Raw genomic sequence first — 15,578 nt, forward strand, 5'->3', positions numbered from 1 at the left:
GAGCCTGACGCTTCTGCCTCTCCTCTGAGTCACCTGTCCGGGGAGCATTATAGGATGCTCTGTAAAACACCAAACATTAATTCAGACTTGCATATTAAGAATGAGGGATTAAAACTGAGAATAAACTGAGGGTTGATGGTGAGTGGGAGGGAGGAGAGGGTGGGTGATGGGCATTGAGGAGGGCACCTGTTGGGAGGAGCACTGGGTATTGTATGGAAACCAATTTGACAAAAAATTTCATATTTAAAAGAAACGAGGGGGGTGCCTGGGTGGCGCAGTCGGTTAAGCGTCCGACTTCAGCCAGGTCACGATCTCGCGGTCCATGAGTTCGAGCCCCGCGTCAGGCTCTGGGCTGATGGCTCGGAGCCTGGAGCCTGTTTCCGATTCTGTGTCTCCCTCTCTCTCTGCCCCTCCCCCATTCATGCTCTGTCTCTCTCTGTCCCAAAAATAAATAAACGTTGAAAAAAAAATTTAAAAAAAAAAAAATAAAATAAAAAAAAAAAGAAACGAGGGATTATCTGTGCAGGGGCTGGGCTGAAATTTATCTTTTGTTTTATCTAAGAGAAAGAGGTACTTTCTGTGTTTAAATTACTTTAGGAGCCCTGAAGTAATACCGAGGAGGTCAAGCCCTCAAAGGCAGGGAGGGTCAGTTCTAGAACCTCCAAGCCCAGTGCAGGTGGATGGTGCTCCTTGTGAGGGAGCAGGGCTTGAGTTTGGCCAGGAGCAAATACCAACTCAGGACTGACTGGGACTTTGTGCAGCAGTGATTCTCAAACTGGCAGGTTCCAGAAAGCCCTGGACGGCTTGTTAAAGTGCAGAACTCTGGGTCCCACTCCCAGACCTTCTGATTCCACAGGTGTGGGGTGGGGCTGAGAATATGTATTTCTAGTAAGTTCCCAGGTGATAATGTGATATTAGTCTGGGGACCACACTTTGAGAATCAGAATTCTAAGGGATCATTTTCAATAGACCCCAGGTGGCCCTGCTTATAGACTGCCTGAGCCATGGGATTGTAGACCTTTAAATGGAAATCAGGGGGCGCTTCTGCCAGGCTGGTGGGTGGGTTTCAGTACCCTCTCCTTTCAGTGGCTACACTGCAACATTTCACTGTGAATAAGTCCCCAGCCTACCATCTCAAGGGACCCCCCCACTGTCCCCCCCCATCCCCGCCCCACCGCCGAGGCTGTGGGGAGGAAGGGCGGAGCATACACAGAGAACCCACAAGTCGCTTGGCTAAGAGTATATGAAAGTTTGATCAGCATAGAGGGGAAAATAACTGCAGCTGGTGGGCAGGCAAAGTTAATGCCTGTAGCAGGGGCCAGGGGCAAACCTTGATGACGCTGGGCACATGCAGCTTGGGGGTTGCCAGACCAAAACAGGCATCAATTCCACAGAAGAGCAGGATGGAGAAGATAATGGAAAAGTCTGCTACCAGAGCCCGGACCTGCAGAAAGGAGATGGACAAGTGAATGAAGCACCCTCCTGCTTCCTGAAGGACTGAGTCCTCCAGCAGCACAAGAACGGTTAAGAACTTGGGCTCTGAAGTCAGCAGACCTAGGTTCAAATCCTGGCTGTGCCCGTGCCAGCTGTGTGACCTTGGGGAAGCATATCGTCTCTTGGATTCTCAGTTTCCTCATCTGCAAAATGCAGATAATGACAGCACCTACCACATAGACATAAGTGAGCGCTGACACATTCAGAGGGCTTTGCATACATTAGTGAAAGTGGGAAGTGTTATATCCACATGGCATGGTAGCCATTGCTGAAGATATTTCCTGGTATGACAGTCTGAACTCATAAGGGGTGGTGAGGGCAAGGCTAAACTCTAACGGAAATCCTAGCTCCTGAGAATGTGTGGCACATTGCTGTACTGCCACCTGGGCTGGGAGGGAGCTCCTCGGTTCTGCTGGGGACCCCTGTCTGCTCTCAGACCTTCTATCCATGAGAAGTCCTTACCCTCTTGCTCCGTCTCAGGATGCCCATCCTAGACCAGGTTCCTGACCTCACCCCTCTGCCCCCTGACCAATGTCTACACTGCCACCTTGTCTGTATCTCTTCAGAGATAGCAGTTTCCAGAGAACAATAGGGAAAGAAGTTAGGAAGGGCAGGGGCAGGCGATGGATGACACATTGAATGCATTCCCTATACCCCCTACTCTTCTTTAAAACTGTTAGTAAAATAACATATACAATTAATTAAAAACCCACAGAGTGTAGAAAGCAAAGTCCCCTACGCACCTGTCCTCATTTCAGATATATCCATATGTCTGCTTGATTTTAGTTGTTCTGGTGATTTCCTTCATGTCATTATCTAATATGCTATACTTTTGGGGTGCCTGGGTGGCTCAGTCTGTTAAGCGTCCGACTTTGGCTCAGGTTATGATCTCACTGTTCAAGCCCCACTTCGGGCTCTGGGCTGACAGCTCAGAGCCTGGAGCCTGCTTAGGATTCTGTGTCTCCTTCTCTCTCTGTCCCTCCCCCACTCATACTCTGTGTGTGTATCTCTCTCTTAAAAAAAAATAAAAAATAAAAACATTTAAAAAACTTAATATGCTATACTTTTATATTTTGATTTACTAATTTAAAGCATCATCTATTGATAAAGATTTAGCTTACTTGCAACCATCCTTCCTGCCCTTTCCTCATTCCCAAGGTTTGCAAGTTATTTTTAACCTCTTTCTATGGGTTTCCTTTGTACTTCCAAGTTATAAAATTAAGCCTCTCTTTCCGCTGACTTTGCCAGTCCCTCTCATGCTCCATCAGGTGAGGCTAGCTGCCCCCACCCCACCATCCTCTTCCATCCGTGACTCCTCCATGTTGGTCTTCACATTGTCAAGGCTGAGAACAATCATACTGTCTTCCATAAACATATGTTTTTTTGTGTTTTATCTGTGAATTGATTCTAAAAGTTGAAAATCAATAACAGCTTAATATTACTACAAGCAGATAAAATATTGGTCGTGGCAGAACCAAGCAGTATGCACATTTACAACTCTCTTTCTGCAATACTCCCAACATCCAGATCAAAAAGTTATTAAGTTAAAACATATGAATTTGCCATTTTTTAATAGGGTAAAGCAGTCCAATGCAGGCCATAAACTAGGTCCAACCTAGTATAAAGGTATATATAATAAACAGCTGTGAACTCTACCTTAAAAATGAAAATATAGCCATTCAGTCGATGCCTCTCTGTCATCCAGTGGCATCCCTGTCCCTGCTCTCTAGACAGATCCACTGCTCTGAATTTGGATTTAATTATTTCCATGAATGTCTTTATACTTTTACTAAATATGTATGCAGCCCTAAACAAAATATGACATTGTTTAGCACATTTTATTTATTAAAAAAAATTTTTTTAAGTAAGCTCTATGTCCAATGTGGGGCTTGAACTCATCACCACAAGATCAAGAGTCACATGCTCTACCTACTGAGCCAGTCAGGAGGAGCCCCCAGCACGTTTAAAAATTTTACATAAATGGTTTCATATTATTTGTAATATTCTGCAGTTTGCTTTCTTTGCTCAACCTTGTGTTGGAGCTATTTTTCCTTATGGATACATGTGGTTGTAGTCTATGTGTATGCATTGCTGCTTTATGTTCCTATGACTGTTGCCCATTTCTGTCTTCATTCTCCTGTTGATAGATCAATCTGGATTATTTTCATTGTTTTCCTCTTAAAAATCAATGCTTCTAAGAGCATTCTTGCACACATGTGACAATTTCTCTGGGGTGTATTCCTGAGAGTGAAAATGCCCACTGGAAAATCATATTCATCTTCAGTTCCATCAGAGAGTGCCACTGGCTCTCTGAATTGCTTGTTCCTGTTTACACTCTCACCCGCTTTCCATCTCCAACATTTGTTATCCTTCAAGACCTTCATATTTTTACCAATCTGATGGATATGCAATGGTATAATCTCATCCTTCTCTGCAGTACTAAATCCCAGGAGGCAACAGAGTAATATGTAAGAAATTTGAGGGAGAAAAAGTTTGGGTAAAAAAATTTCCTATTATATGAATTATATTTCATTCTTCAGGAAATCAACATTCTCAGATGCAATCATGGCTCTAGAACTTTTATGTAAGAGGTGACTTGGATACGATCTAGTTGGAAGTGGAAGGGAGGGAATTTGTCTTGAGGATGCATTTGGGTTGCGAGCACTCTATTGTTTACTCACCTTGTATATTGCAAAGCTCCCTAAAGAGCCTTTTATTTAGTCCTTATGAAATATTGAGAAAAATTCAATCATTCATATCAATTTTATCATCATCATTATTATCATCATCATTAGTTATAGTAGTTGTAGCAGTAGCCGTAGTATTTATTTAAGATGGCTTTAGGAGAGTGCTCATGGGATTTATGGTGGAAGAGTGTTGCTAAAATTCTTCTGAGTGCCCCTCCCCATGGCACAGTTATTGCTCACAAATGCAAGTGCTGTTTTGATTAATTAATGTTTTATTCTGGCCACAAAAAGATGCAATTAAAACTAGTACTTAGCATCTCAATGGCATAAAAAGTCAAATACTCAGGAATAAATCTAATAAAAATGTGCAAGAGTGTGGGGCATCTAGGTGGCTCAGTTGGTTATACGTCCACCTCTTGGTTTTGGCTCGGGTCATGATCACATGGTTTGTGGGCTCGAGTCCTGAGTCAGGCTCTGCAGGGACAGCTTGGGATTCTCTCTCCCTCTCTCTCTGCCCCCTCCCACTTACACTCTCACTCTCAAAATAAATAAATAAACTTTTTAAAAAATGTGCAAGAGCTTAATGCCAAAACCTAAAAAAATTATGGAGAGAACAAAGAACTAAATAAATGGTGAAGTATATAATATTCATGGTCAGAGACTCAAAATTTAAAAGGTGTCAGTCCTCCCCAAACTGACATTTTTAAAAAAATATTTACTTAGTTTGAGAGAGAGAGAGAGAGAGAGAGAGAGAGAGAGAGAGAGAGAGAGAACATATGGGAGACAGAGAGAGAGGGAGAGAGAGAATCCCAAACAGGCTCCATGCTGTCAGTGCAGAGCCAGACATGGGGCTCAATCCCACAAACCTTGAGATCACGACCTGAGTCAAAATCAAGAGTTGGAAGCTTAACTGACTGAGCCACCCAGGCACCCCTGACATGTAGAGTCAATATAATCCTATCAAAATTCCAACAAGTTTTTATTTTAGTAAAATTTACAATGCTTTTTGGAAAAGAAGGACAAAGAAGGAAAGTTTGGTAAGGCATACAGGCTTAGTATAAGTCACATACATAAATGAAGACTGTGATATTGGCATACAAATAAACCAGTCAAACAGAATAAAGAACCCAGAAACAGACCCCATCATATGTGAACATTTGACATATGGCAAAGGAGGTACTGCAGAGCAATGAGAAAGGATGGTCTTTAAAAACAAACTGCTGTGTGTGTGTGTGTGTGTGTGTGTGTGTGTGTGTGTGTGTAGAAACACTATCTCACACTATATGTCAAAAGTAATTCTGGTAGATTGTGAATATAATGTGAAAGGAAAAACAATGAAGCTTTTGGAAGATAACAGAATATCTTCTGTCCAATAGTCTCCTTGAGGAACATTTTGGTATATTTGATTATAATAAAACTAAGAATTTCTATTAACCAAAAGATACCACTAAGAAAGTAAAAAGGCCAGTAACATAGAAAATATCTGCAACACATATGATCACAAAAAGGTTTCTATCCTTTTTCTGTATAAGGAATTTCAAATCAGAAAGAAAAAGACAGACCACCCAATAGAAAATGTGCAAGAGATTTAAATAGGCACTTTGAAGAAGAAAGTCAAATGGCTATATAGCCAACAAACACATAAGATTTTCAACTTCATTAGTCATTGGGAAAATGAACATTTTAAAAACACAATGAGATACTACTACACAGAAAGACTAAAGATAAAACTCTAATAATACCAAGTGTTGCCAAGGGGACTTGACAATAAGAGAACTCAGTTCTCTCTGACTCTAAATCCATGCTCTTAACTTGAAAAACCCTGGTGAGCCAGTGCTGATGTGATGTCCATCCTGTCAGTGGGCCACAACCCTCACAAGGAGACCCAGTGAGGCTTCCTTGTAAATTGCCTAACTAGGTCCCCTCCTAACTGCAAGGTGAGCTTACCTTGGTAGGGAAATAGCGGCTGAATTTGAACTTCTTCAGGGTCAGGGTCATGGAGTACGTCCCAAAGAAAAGGATGAAGGACATGAGTGCCAGGTCTGGGATGAACTGGCAGGAATTCCCCAGCAGCTGCCCACCGTAGTTCAGACACTCCTTCTTGCTCAGCAGGGACCAGTCCAGCGCTGTGAGGTTAAGGGGGTTGTACTTGGCGATGAAGCACAGGAGAGAAAGGGTCAGGGTCTTCCTGGGGGTTCAGCTGTATCCTCCCCCCTGTAGTCCCCAGGCAGCCCACACACCCCTCCCATGCCTCTACTGCCCCACTGGTCTCTCTCCTAGCTCAACTCTCCTGCTTTCCCTGTTCAATGCCACTGGTCTCAGCCAGGCTGGTCCACTCTGTCCTCAGAACAGGTTTTGTGTTTCCTTTGTTCCCCCTTCTGTCTGTGTTGGTCCCTGGACCTGGAATGTGCTTCTCTCTATGAAACCAACTTTTCCAGCCTTCAAGACCAGATCACATTCTACTTTCTCTCTGAGGCTTTCCTCTCCAGCTTGCAGGGTACCTCCTGTCTCCATGGCTAGAAGGGCACATTTGGCCTATATTTGACACATGGCGTGCTCTGCTTTTGCTGTTTCATTACCCTTCATGTTTGTCTACACACGCATATTACAAGCAAGTTTGAGGGCAGGGGGACGTCTGTCTATGTCCTTTTAGCTCTCAGAGTGCACACAGCTCCTTACACATAGTAAGTATCCAGGCATAGACACTGGCTGATTCCAGCCTTCCTCCCTCAAAACCAGAATTTGAAAAATCTTAGGTTATTTTTCCAACTGAGCAGTCAGCTGCTTACGCAGGGGTTACTAAAGGAGCAACCTCAAGGGATCCAAAAAGTCCAAAGATCTCCCCCAAAGCCCGCCAGGGGCTGCCCTTCTCCTGGTTTTGGACTTCCCACCATTGGAGCCGCTTAGGCTGGATACCTCTCCTGAGGGCCACTACTCTTCATTACTGGGAGAGGCAGACCAGACCTGATCGGGACTCATGAGCACACGAAACAGATCAGATTCAGCGAGGGGGGATTAATAACTTTTCCAGGGCTGGGGGGGGGGTGGGTGGCATTGTTGGCTGGAGTTGGAGGTGCTAGGTAGAAAGGCAAGGAAGAATATAGAAAGATGGCTAGGAAACTGTGACTATACCACTTTTGTGGCCCTGTTTACCATTCCTCACCCCTACCTCCCCTTCGTATGTGTGTGCATGTGCTTGTGTGATATTTCTGCACATTGATTTAGTAGAATGAGATGTGTTTTAAAGGGGGGCGGGGGTTGGCAGTATGTACTTAAGATAAAAATGTGCATTTCCACTGCTCTGCAGGTGATCCTGATGCACAGCTGGGACTGACCCCTGCAAGTCTGGGTTGCCATAAAATGTTCTCTGTTTTCCCAACTTCTCTCTCTTTCCCCACAAACAAAAGCCCTCAAATATCTGAACAAGTGGAGAAGACTTACCAGAGAGGTGTTGGTGTTTGGCGTCAGCAGGGCTGAAGCATTGAACACGGTTGTATTCGCTGTGGATGAGCACAGGACATGGGAACGCGTCAGCAGATGCTGGGCTGGGAGGCTGCAGCCCCCACCCGGCCCCCACCTTTCCCATCTCCTGCCATTTCTTAGAGCCCGGGAGCGGCCTCCCTCATGAGGGCAGCTCATCGCACCCAGCCGCTCTCCACTCTCCTCACTTTGCCCAGTGAGGACAGGGGTGGTGGAGGAGTCCGGGTCACAGCTCTGACAGACCCACTGGGCCAGGCTAGGACAGCTCCTATCTCACCGTGAAGGGCTGGCTTTAAAAACCAAACTGAGGAATCTGCTGCCAAGACAAAGTGCCGACACAAACTAGTGAATAATGTGCCTTGTGAATCCCTACCAGCAACTGGCTCCACGTCTGTGCTCTTAGACATTTTCAAAGGACTTACTCTATGCCACGCATATGCCAAACCTTACACACATCATCTTGCTAAGTTCCTAAATCCCCAAGTAGTCTCCCCACTTTTTAAAGATGAACTGAGGCCCAGGGAGATTAAGTAACCTGCCCATTGCCCAAGGTCACACAGTTACAACTTGGAGAAGTCATGATCCATCCCAGACAGGCTGATCCAGAGCCTGTACACCTTCAAGCCCACACAGCAAATATCCTTGCCTGTACCTACCCTCCCCGCGCCCCCCCCCCCCCGCTTCTCTTCTCTACCTGTCCAAATGTGTTTTTAGGTCAACTGTAAGAAACACATTGGCTTTGATATTAAATTTTCTAATCTGCCCCTTGAATGCAAGGTGAGAAAAATTAAATCCAAGTCCAGGATCTGAAGGAGAATCAGAGCCCAGAGGTGCTGCTCTTAGCTATTTACCACATCCTTTGTTTGGGTACTCCCTTTCCCCAGCCTCAGTATCCCTAATTGTAAGTGGAGCATACAAAGCTTCCCATCACAGGCCACAAGAAGAATTGAGAAGAACTGTAATTCCCTTCCTGTGGGATGTAGCCATTCATTAAAAAGACAGGCCTTGGAGGCTGCTGTTTGCCTTCTCTCTTGCTCCTGCTCAGCATGGGTAGAGAAGGGCTAGGTCCTTCTTGCCTTTCTTCTCCAGGTGGAAGGTGATTAAGTAGTTCCTATGCAGCAGGTTTGGGGAGGGAGGGAGGAGGTCTGCTAGCCGGTTTTCTGGCAATAAATCTGAAATACACTGCAAGTCCCATTTGGCTCCTGCTGGCTATCCATGGTTGATTGGGGACCCAGAGTGAAGTAGAGGCTATTCTTGAAGGTTCCTTCAACCTCCAACAAACTGTTGTGGGGTGGATGTGATCACAGGACCCATGTGTGTAGCCCACTTCTAGGGCAGTTGGGGATGGAAGTGGCCAAGGAATTCAGTCTTGACCTAGGGCAGAATATTCCCAAAAGTTCTCCAAACCAGAGGTTATTATTCTGAAGAATGTTTCACTTACAGAAATCAGGACATCTGCTGCCTTACCTCATACCACTGACCAAGAGAACGTGATGCAGTTACCAACAAAGCATAGAAAGTGAGCAGGAAAGCTAACTTAGGCCTACCCACACAAATGCTAGAGGATTCCCAGCTAATGCTAGAGACTGGAAAGTTCGGGCACCTTTCCATTGCCCAAGCTTGTCAGACCAGATATTCCTTTGATGTCTTCAGCTTAGGCTTAGCCATTCTTTTATATTGGGTAGGGTTTATCTGAAAGCCATTTTGAGATGATGAAGAAGGATGAAATATAACATGGAAAATTCCAGAAAGGGTCCAAGTATCAAATATTTTTAAATTCTAGTGTTTACAAAGTAGTACTCACTTGGGATTGAAAGCAGCCAAATCAGTGTGTGCAGCATCCATAAATAGAATACAAATCAGTTACAATGGAAACAAGATTAAATTTAAAAAGAGAGCACCCCCCTACAACAAGCTCTTAGGATGAAGAGAGATGGACACTGATAGGGTGCCATAGCCAGACTGGGCTTTCCAGTAAAGCTAGGAATATGGAACATTTTGTAAGCAATTGGCCCATGGACTGGGAAAGAAACCTTCCTCAGTTAGTTCCCCCCACCCTATCTCCTAATGTCTAGGACTTTCCTTTTCACATTATAATCAAAAGTAACTTGTCCTGATTCCAGTTCCTTTACTCTTGGTGGAGAAACTGAAAATCTAATCTTACTAGAGTTAGTGGCTAATAATGGTCCCGTATTACTAATTAATAGTCCAATAGAGCAATGGTTCTCACACTTAAGCATGCATCAGAATCACCTGGAAGGCTTATTAATATACAGCTCGCCCTACCCCAGAGTTTCTGATTTAGCATGTGTGGGGTGAGGCCCAAGAATTTGTATTTCTAATTTCCTGGAAGCTGCTGTTCTGGGGACCACAGTTTGAGAACCACGGCAATACAGTGACTCAAAAGAATGAGGCAATGTCAGGCACCTGGGCAAGGCCAGAGGGGACACTTTTGGAGGCAAGTGGATTTTATTATGGCCCTCAAATCCAACATTATTTGCTCCTACATCGCCTGTTCTTAGGGCATGTCCATGTTTGGTTTCTCCTGCAGATAGAGGATTCTCTGAATGGCTGAAGTGCCACCCACATATGACCCCAGAATTTGGAGAGTTTCTAAAAGATATCAAGGCCATGTACTTCCAAAAGGCACATTTGTGGGAACATTTGTGTTCAGTCAGTGCAATAAAGCCACAGTTCGGTGGGCACAAGCAGCAAATGGAAGTGCCCTGATGGGGCCTTGGCCACGGAGGTGAGATTCACTCTAGGACACGAGTGAGAAGGGCGTGTAGGTAGGATCTCCTTGTTCCCCCAGCAAGCAACGTGCTCTGGCTCAGGACAAAGGATAGCTTCACCTCTTGATGGATTTTCATGAAATAACCCAAAATTAATGATAGACAAAAATTAAGTCTAGACTGCTTTACAAAACCAGTGCAGTGACAGAGGGAGAGAGTACAAAACTGTACTCCCTGAGGTCAGAACATCTTCATCTCCATGAGGCCTAGCCTAAAACAGGGTGCACAATGATTGTATAATATTTTTGATTGACTTATGATCATCTTTTAATCAATAAGTTGTGTTACAGTGAACACACAAAATCTACTTATGTCAAACTCCAATCCAATCTGGGTATAGATTTGAAAGCCTCACAAGAGTTCTATGAGACTGGCAGGGACAGCATTGATATCCTTCTATTACAGCCAGGGAAACTGAGGTTCAGTGTGAATTGGGTGGTCTCTGGACCTCAGTTTGCTCTCTGTGAGTCCAGCTTGGTAGTGTCAGAGATATACGGATGGATCTCGATCTCGATCTCTCTCTCTCTAGATATACAGATATAGATCTAGGTATAGATCCATGAGTGTCCTTCCCTGCTCTGTAGCATCCTGGGCACTCTGGGCACATTCCACTAGAGGCTCTTAGGGGCATGATTATGACTGTGAAGGAGGCCAGTGTTTCAGCCTATAGGAAGCCCTAACTTTACAGATGACACTTTTACGGTCAGTAAGGAACTCCATGGGAATGGCACTGAGTATTATCAGGTTGACCAGTTGGTTGAGTCAACCTCCCACCCAGTGAAGGGATTCTTTTAACACCCTTGGTAGACGGACATCCAGAGAGTGTCCAGGTATCTTGTGACCACCCAAGGGGACTGATACTTCTCAGGGTGATATCTCCTACATTTGAGTAGAGAGTTGTGGGGGGGGGAGAGTGAGTAGGTGGAGGCGCAGGGCATGTCTGGGGTTACCGGTCACCTGTGTCAGGGGCGACACACTCGCATTTGTAGGTGGTGATGGAGTCAGGCTTAAAGTCCATGTTGATGGGGTAGTACTTGAAGGCACCGATCATCTTCTTGATGGCATCATAGATGAAGATGAAGCTGATGAGGGTGGAGAATCCCTCTTCGGTGAAGCGGGTGATATACTTGATGATAAAGCTGGCATCTGTGGCCACCAGGATAAGGCATTGGATGGCTGAGTGTAGGCCAATCCAGAGGCGGAACTCCATGTAGTCCAGGCCATTGCCTCTGGAAGACAGAGGGAAGGGAGGGACCTCCAGTCCAGGGCTCTTCACTGTTCTTGGTTCTCCAGACTCACCCTGAGTGGATCATCTGTCCCTCCTGTGCCACAGATGCCCTCCCAGGAGCTGTGAGAACTCTAGGGACAGGGACAATTCCTGGGTTGGGTTGTCTCCTCTTTGTAAATTCTGGGAAAGAATTTCACAGGGGTGGCAGGAAGAGGCTAAGACATCTCAGTTCTCACAACTTTGATAACAAACACCCAGGGTAAATGAAAAACAGGGAATATCAGAGTGACAGAGCTGGGGGAGGCCTTAAAATAGACTTATGTTGTAGATGAGGCAACTGAGCCCAGGGTGATCACAGGAGTTGCCTGGGTCAGGATGTGGCCTTCGGACCTCCAGCTCAAGACTGCACTGACTTCCCATCACAGTTGCTTACAAGCACAGTGGTGTGAATTGTTTCCTCTTGTCTTGCCTCCATGTCTCCCTATCAGCTATGCTAAAAAGCACTAAGATGGCTTAGAAGCAGGTAGCTGGAGAGAGTCAGGAAGGACCTCCTGGCAGTCCTTCCCATAGGTAAAGACAGCTTCGGTACCTCCTCCCCCTGCCTCCCTTTTGGGCCTATTCTCCTTCCTGGCCTTAGTGTACTGCCCTAAGTGTGAGAGCAGGCACTGGGAACTACCAAGGGCACCTACTTGCTGAAGTCGAAGAGGAGCTTCTCAAAGATGAGGATGGGCCCTGTGCTGCTGAGGATGATGAGGGGCTGTCCTGAGAAGAGGCAGAACAAGGAGCCGGCCATGGCAGTGCCTAGGAAGCTCTCCATCACTCCCTGGGGGATGAGGAATAGGAGTCTCAGTGGAAGCTGGAGAAGGGGCCTCTTAGCATAGGTTAGAACCCAGCCAAGGGCCCAGGCTACAGTGCTCATCTGTATTCCAGGCTCTCTCCTCCAAAAATTCTGCTTCCTATCTCCTATTCTACAACCCCTGCATCACCACTGTTAGTCTCAATTTCCATTTGGATTAAGGTCCCACATGACTTCCTTTTGGCACCCTACAGCTTAGAAAATAGGGCTGCCAGTGGATGTGCATGTGATTGTCCTCATGCCCAGTCTACTCCCAGAGGACAGTCCATTCATCCATCCAGTCATTTATTCATTCATACATCTGTTAGGTGCTTTCAGAGGTCAGACCACTCATTTGCTCAAAATCCTTTAAACAAGTTAGAGAGGGAGGGAGCCAAACCATAAGAGACTCTTAAAAATGGAGAATAAACTGAGGGTTGATGGGGGGGGTGGGAGGGAGGGGAAAGTGGGTGATGGACATTGAGGAGGGCACCTGTTGCGATGAGCACTGGGTGTTGTATGGAAACCAATTTGACAATCAATTTCATATTTAAAAAAATAAAGAAAAGAAAAAAAGAAAAAAATCATTTAAGTGCCTGCTCTGTACCAGCCATTTTGTTAGGTATTGGGGGCCCATCAGTGAACAAGATGATGCATCTTCAGTCTAATGGGAAATACAAACAAGTAATCAGGCAATTTCCATATAGCACTTTCTCAACCTTAGTATTATTGACATTTTGGGCTAGATAATTCTTTGTTGTAGGGGGATGTCCTATGCATTTTAAGATGTTTAGTTAGCAGCATGCCTGGCTTCTACCCACAAGATTCCAGGAGCACCACCCCCTCCCAGTTATAACAATCCAAACTGTCTCTAGATATTGTTCAATGTCTCTTGGGGGTCAAAATCATTCCTTGTTGAGAATCACTGCCAAGGAGTGTGATAACCAGGGATAAGTTCAAGGTGTCATAGGAACACACAGTAGGAGTAAGGGGAGTGGTCAGAAAAGCTTCCTAAGAGGTATATATGTAGCAGCTGAGACCCAAAATATGAGCACGGAATTGACCAGAATAGGGTAAGCGGGGTGACAAAAAAAAGACTGTCCCAGGAAGAGGGACTCTTATTTACAAAGGCTGGAGCTGAAAGGGAGGATGCTTTTGAAGAAGTGAAAGATGATCAAGATTGATGGAAAACAATGGGTAAGAACAGGAATCTGTGAAAGGGTTCCTTGGGAGAGGAGTCTTGAGAAGCAAGTAGGGCCATGTCATTCATGAAGGCCATGTGGGGAAGCTGGGACTTATGAGTCATGGATGATACATGCATACCTGAGTGAACCATGGTGTCACTTGCTATATTGGGGGTAGCAGCAGGTCTAGAGGGAAGGCAATGGATGCAATGCTGGCCCTGTGCATTGGGGGATTCCTGGGGGCAGCCATGTGGACATACCCAGGAGATAGTTGGATATTGGACCTGCAGCTCAGGAGAGTGGTGTGGTCTGAAGAGAAGCATTCATCTCAATGTATTTGGGAAAATACGTCTTCCATCTTGATGCCTGAGTTTTCCAATGGTTCTACCCTGAAGGTCCCATGGGAAAATCCCCTTGCCTGGGATATGGGCTGGTATCTCTGTTGACTGAGGTTTTCCCCAGGGAGGCCTCTGTTATTGTCATGGTAAGAGCTTACCATCTTTCTAAACATGTCTTAATTCCAGCTAAGAATTTAAGAGTGTTTAAAAAAATGTGCAGAGAAGTCCATAATTAATAACTTAATTGTGCTGATTGTTCATTCACACCTCAATGGGGAAAGTATCAAATAACAAAACAGATAATTCCCCTTAAAAGTCTGAGCATCGCATAACGTATAGAATTGTTAAATCACTATGTTGTATACCTGAAAACTAATATAACATTGCAAGTCAACTATACTTCAATGATAAAAATTAACAAAAAAGACTAGAGGGCAACTGACACTGCTTAATAAATACAACAAAATAAACTAAAAAGTTTGATCTATTTATGTCATCCTTACATTGGACTTTAGTAACATGATTTAACTTTAGATCTTTTAATAATGTTGGTTATTATTTTTTTTGAATGGCAAAGGATTACAAAAAGTGATGGTCTGAACCCCAAGCCTTGGTTTTGGGATAATGGGATGAAGCTCATTACTGCCACCTGGTGGCAGCAGCTTTTATGGAGGTTTGCACTCATGGTCACAGTCCGCACACACCTGATAATTGTCAGTGGCATCCCCCAGAAGCCCACCAAAGGTGATTGCGTTGGTGATACAGCCGAGGTAGATGAACAGGATGGCAGAGATGGACTGAATGTGGAAGCCATCGTAGAAATCACTTAGGAACCAGGGCAGCTTCCTCTTGATATCCAGACGCAGGCCACCGAAGAACCTGCTCAAGACAGGCCCGGGGGCTGCTTTCTCACCACAAACACCAGTGCAGGGTCAGGGCTATTTACAGGAGCCTGCAGAATCTGGGGCAAGGAAGGGAACTTGACTAGAGGTGGATGGGGACAGGGAACTTTCCACCAGAACATTCAAAGACAGGGAAGGATTTTCACAGGACTGAAAGTTTGTGGTCAGCACCATCCCTACTGGAAAGGTTGTCACAGGCGGCCGGGATGGGAGAGGGAAAGCCTGATGGGAACATGTTCTGGAGTAGATCTAACATTCCATGGGGAATGGAAATCCTGGGGTCCACAGAAATCCTGGCTGTCCTCCTCAGTGATGTCCCTGATCATCTGCAGGACACCTCCCTGTGTTTGGTAAACATAGATGTGTCCAACTTTAGGAGAGAGTTAGACATCCCATATTTATCAAGGGTAGGTTCTTAATCTTATAACTAGTTTCTTTATTCTCTGGAACAACTGAGTGGGGAATTTTAGGCTTAGAGATAGTGTTTACTGGGTATACTATTCCCCACAGCCCCTAATGCAATGCTTGGCATGGTGCAGGGTTTCTTAGCCTTGGTATCATTGACATGTAGGGCTGGGTAACCCTTTATTGTGGGGCTGTCCTATGCATGTAGCATGTTGATCAGCATCCCTGGCTTC

The 15,578-nt window shown here is 45.1% G+C and overlaps 1 protein-coding gene across 1 annotated transcript in view; it reads right to left on the reverse strand.

Moving 5' to 3' along the window:
- Positions 1-15,578, reverse strand: part of SLC4A5 (solute carrier family 4 member 5) — an 82,251-nt gene that overhangs the window by 15,966 nt on the left and 50,707 nt on the right. The window contains exons 12-17 of the mRNA XM_047069601.1: positions 14,743-14,917; positions 12,371-12,504; positions 11,411-11,682; positions 7,623-7,681; positions 6,129-6,329; positions 1,331-1,444 (exon numbers count right to left, since the gene is read on the reverse strand). Of these exons, the coding sequence (XP_046925557.1) occupies positions 1,331-1,444; positions 6,129-6,329; positions 7,623-7,681; positions 11,411-11,682; positions 12,371-12,504; positions 14,743-14,917 (955 nt within the window). The remainder of the gene's footprint in view (positions 1-1,330; positions 1,445-6,128; positions 6,330-7,622; positions 7,682-11,410; positions 11,683-12,370; positions 12,505-14,742; positions 14,918-15,578) is intronic.

This window comes from Lynx rufus, unplaced genomic scaffold (assembly GCF_022079265.1).
Source record: "Lynx rufus isolate CCGP_SWC_20201006 ecotype Redwood Valley unplaced genomic scaffold, mLynRuf1.p SCAF_8, whole genome shotgun sequence".
Classification (NCBI taxonomy): domain Eukaryota; kingdom Metazoa; phylum Chordata; class Mammalia; order Carnivora; family Felidae; genus Lynx; species Lynx rufus.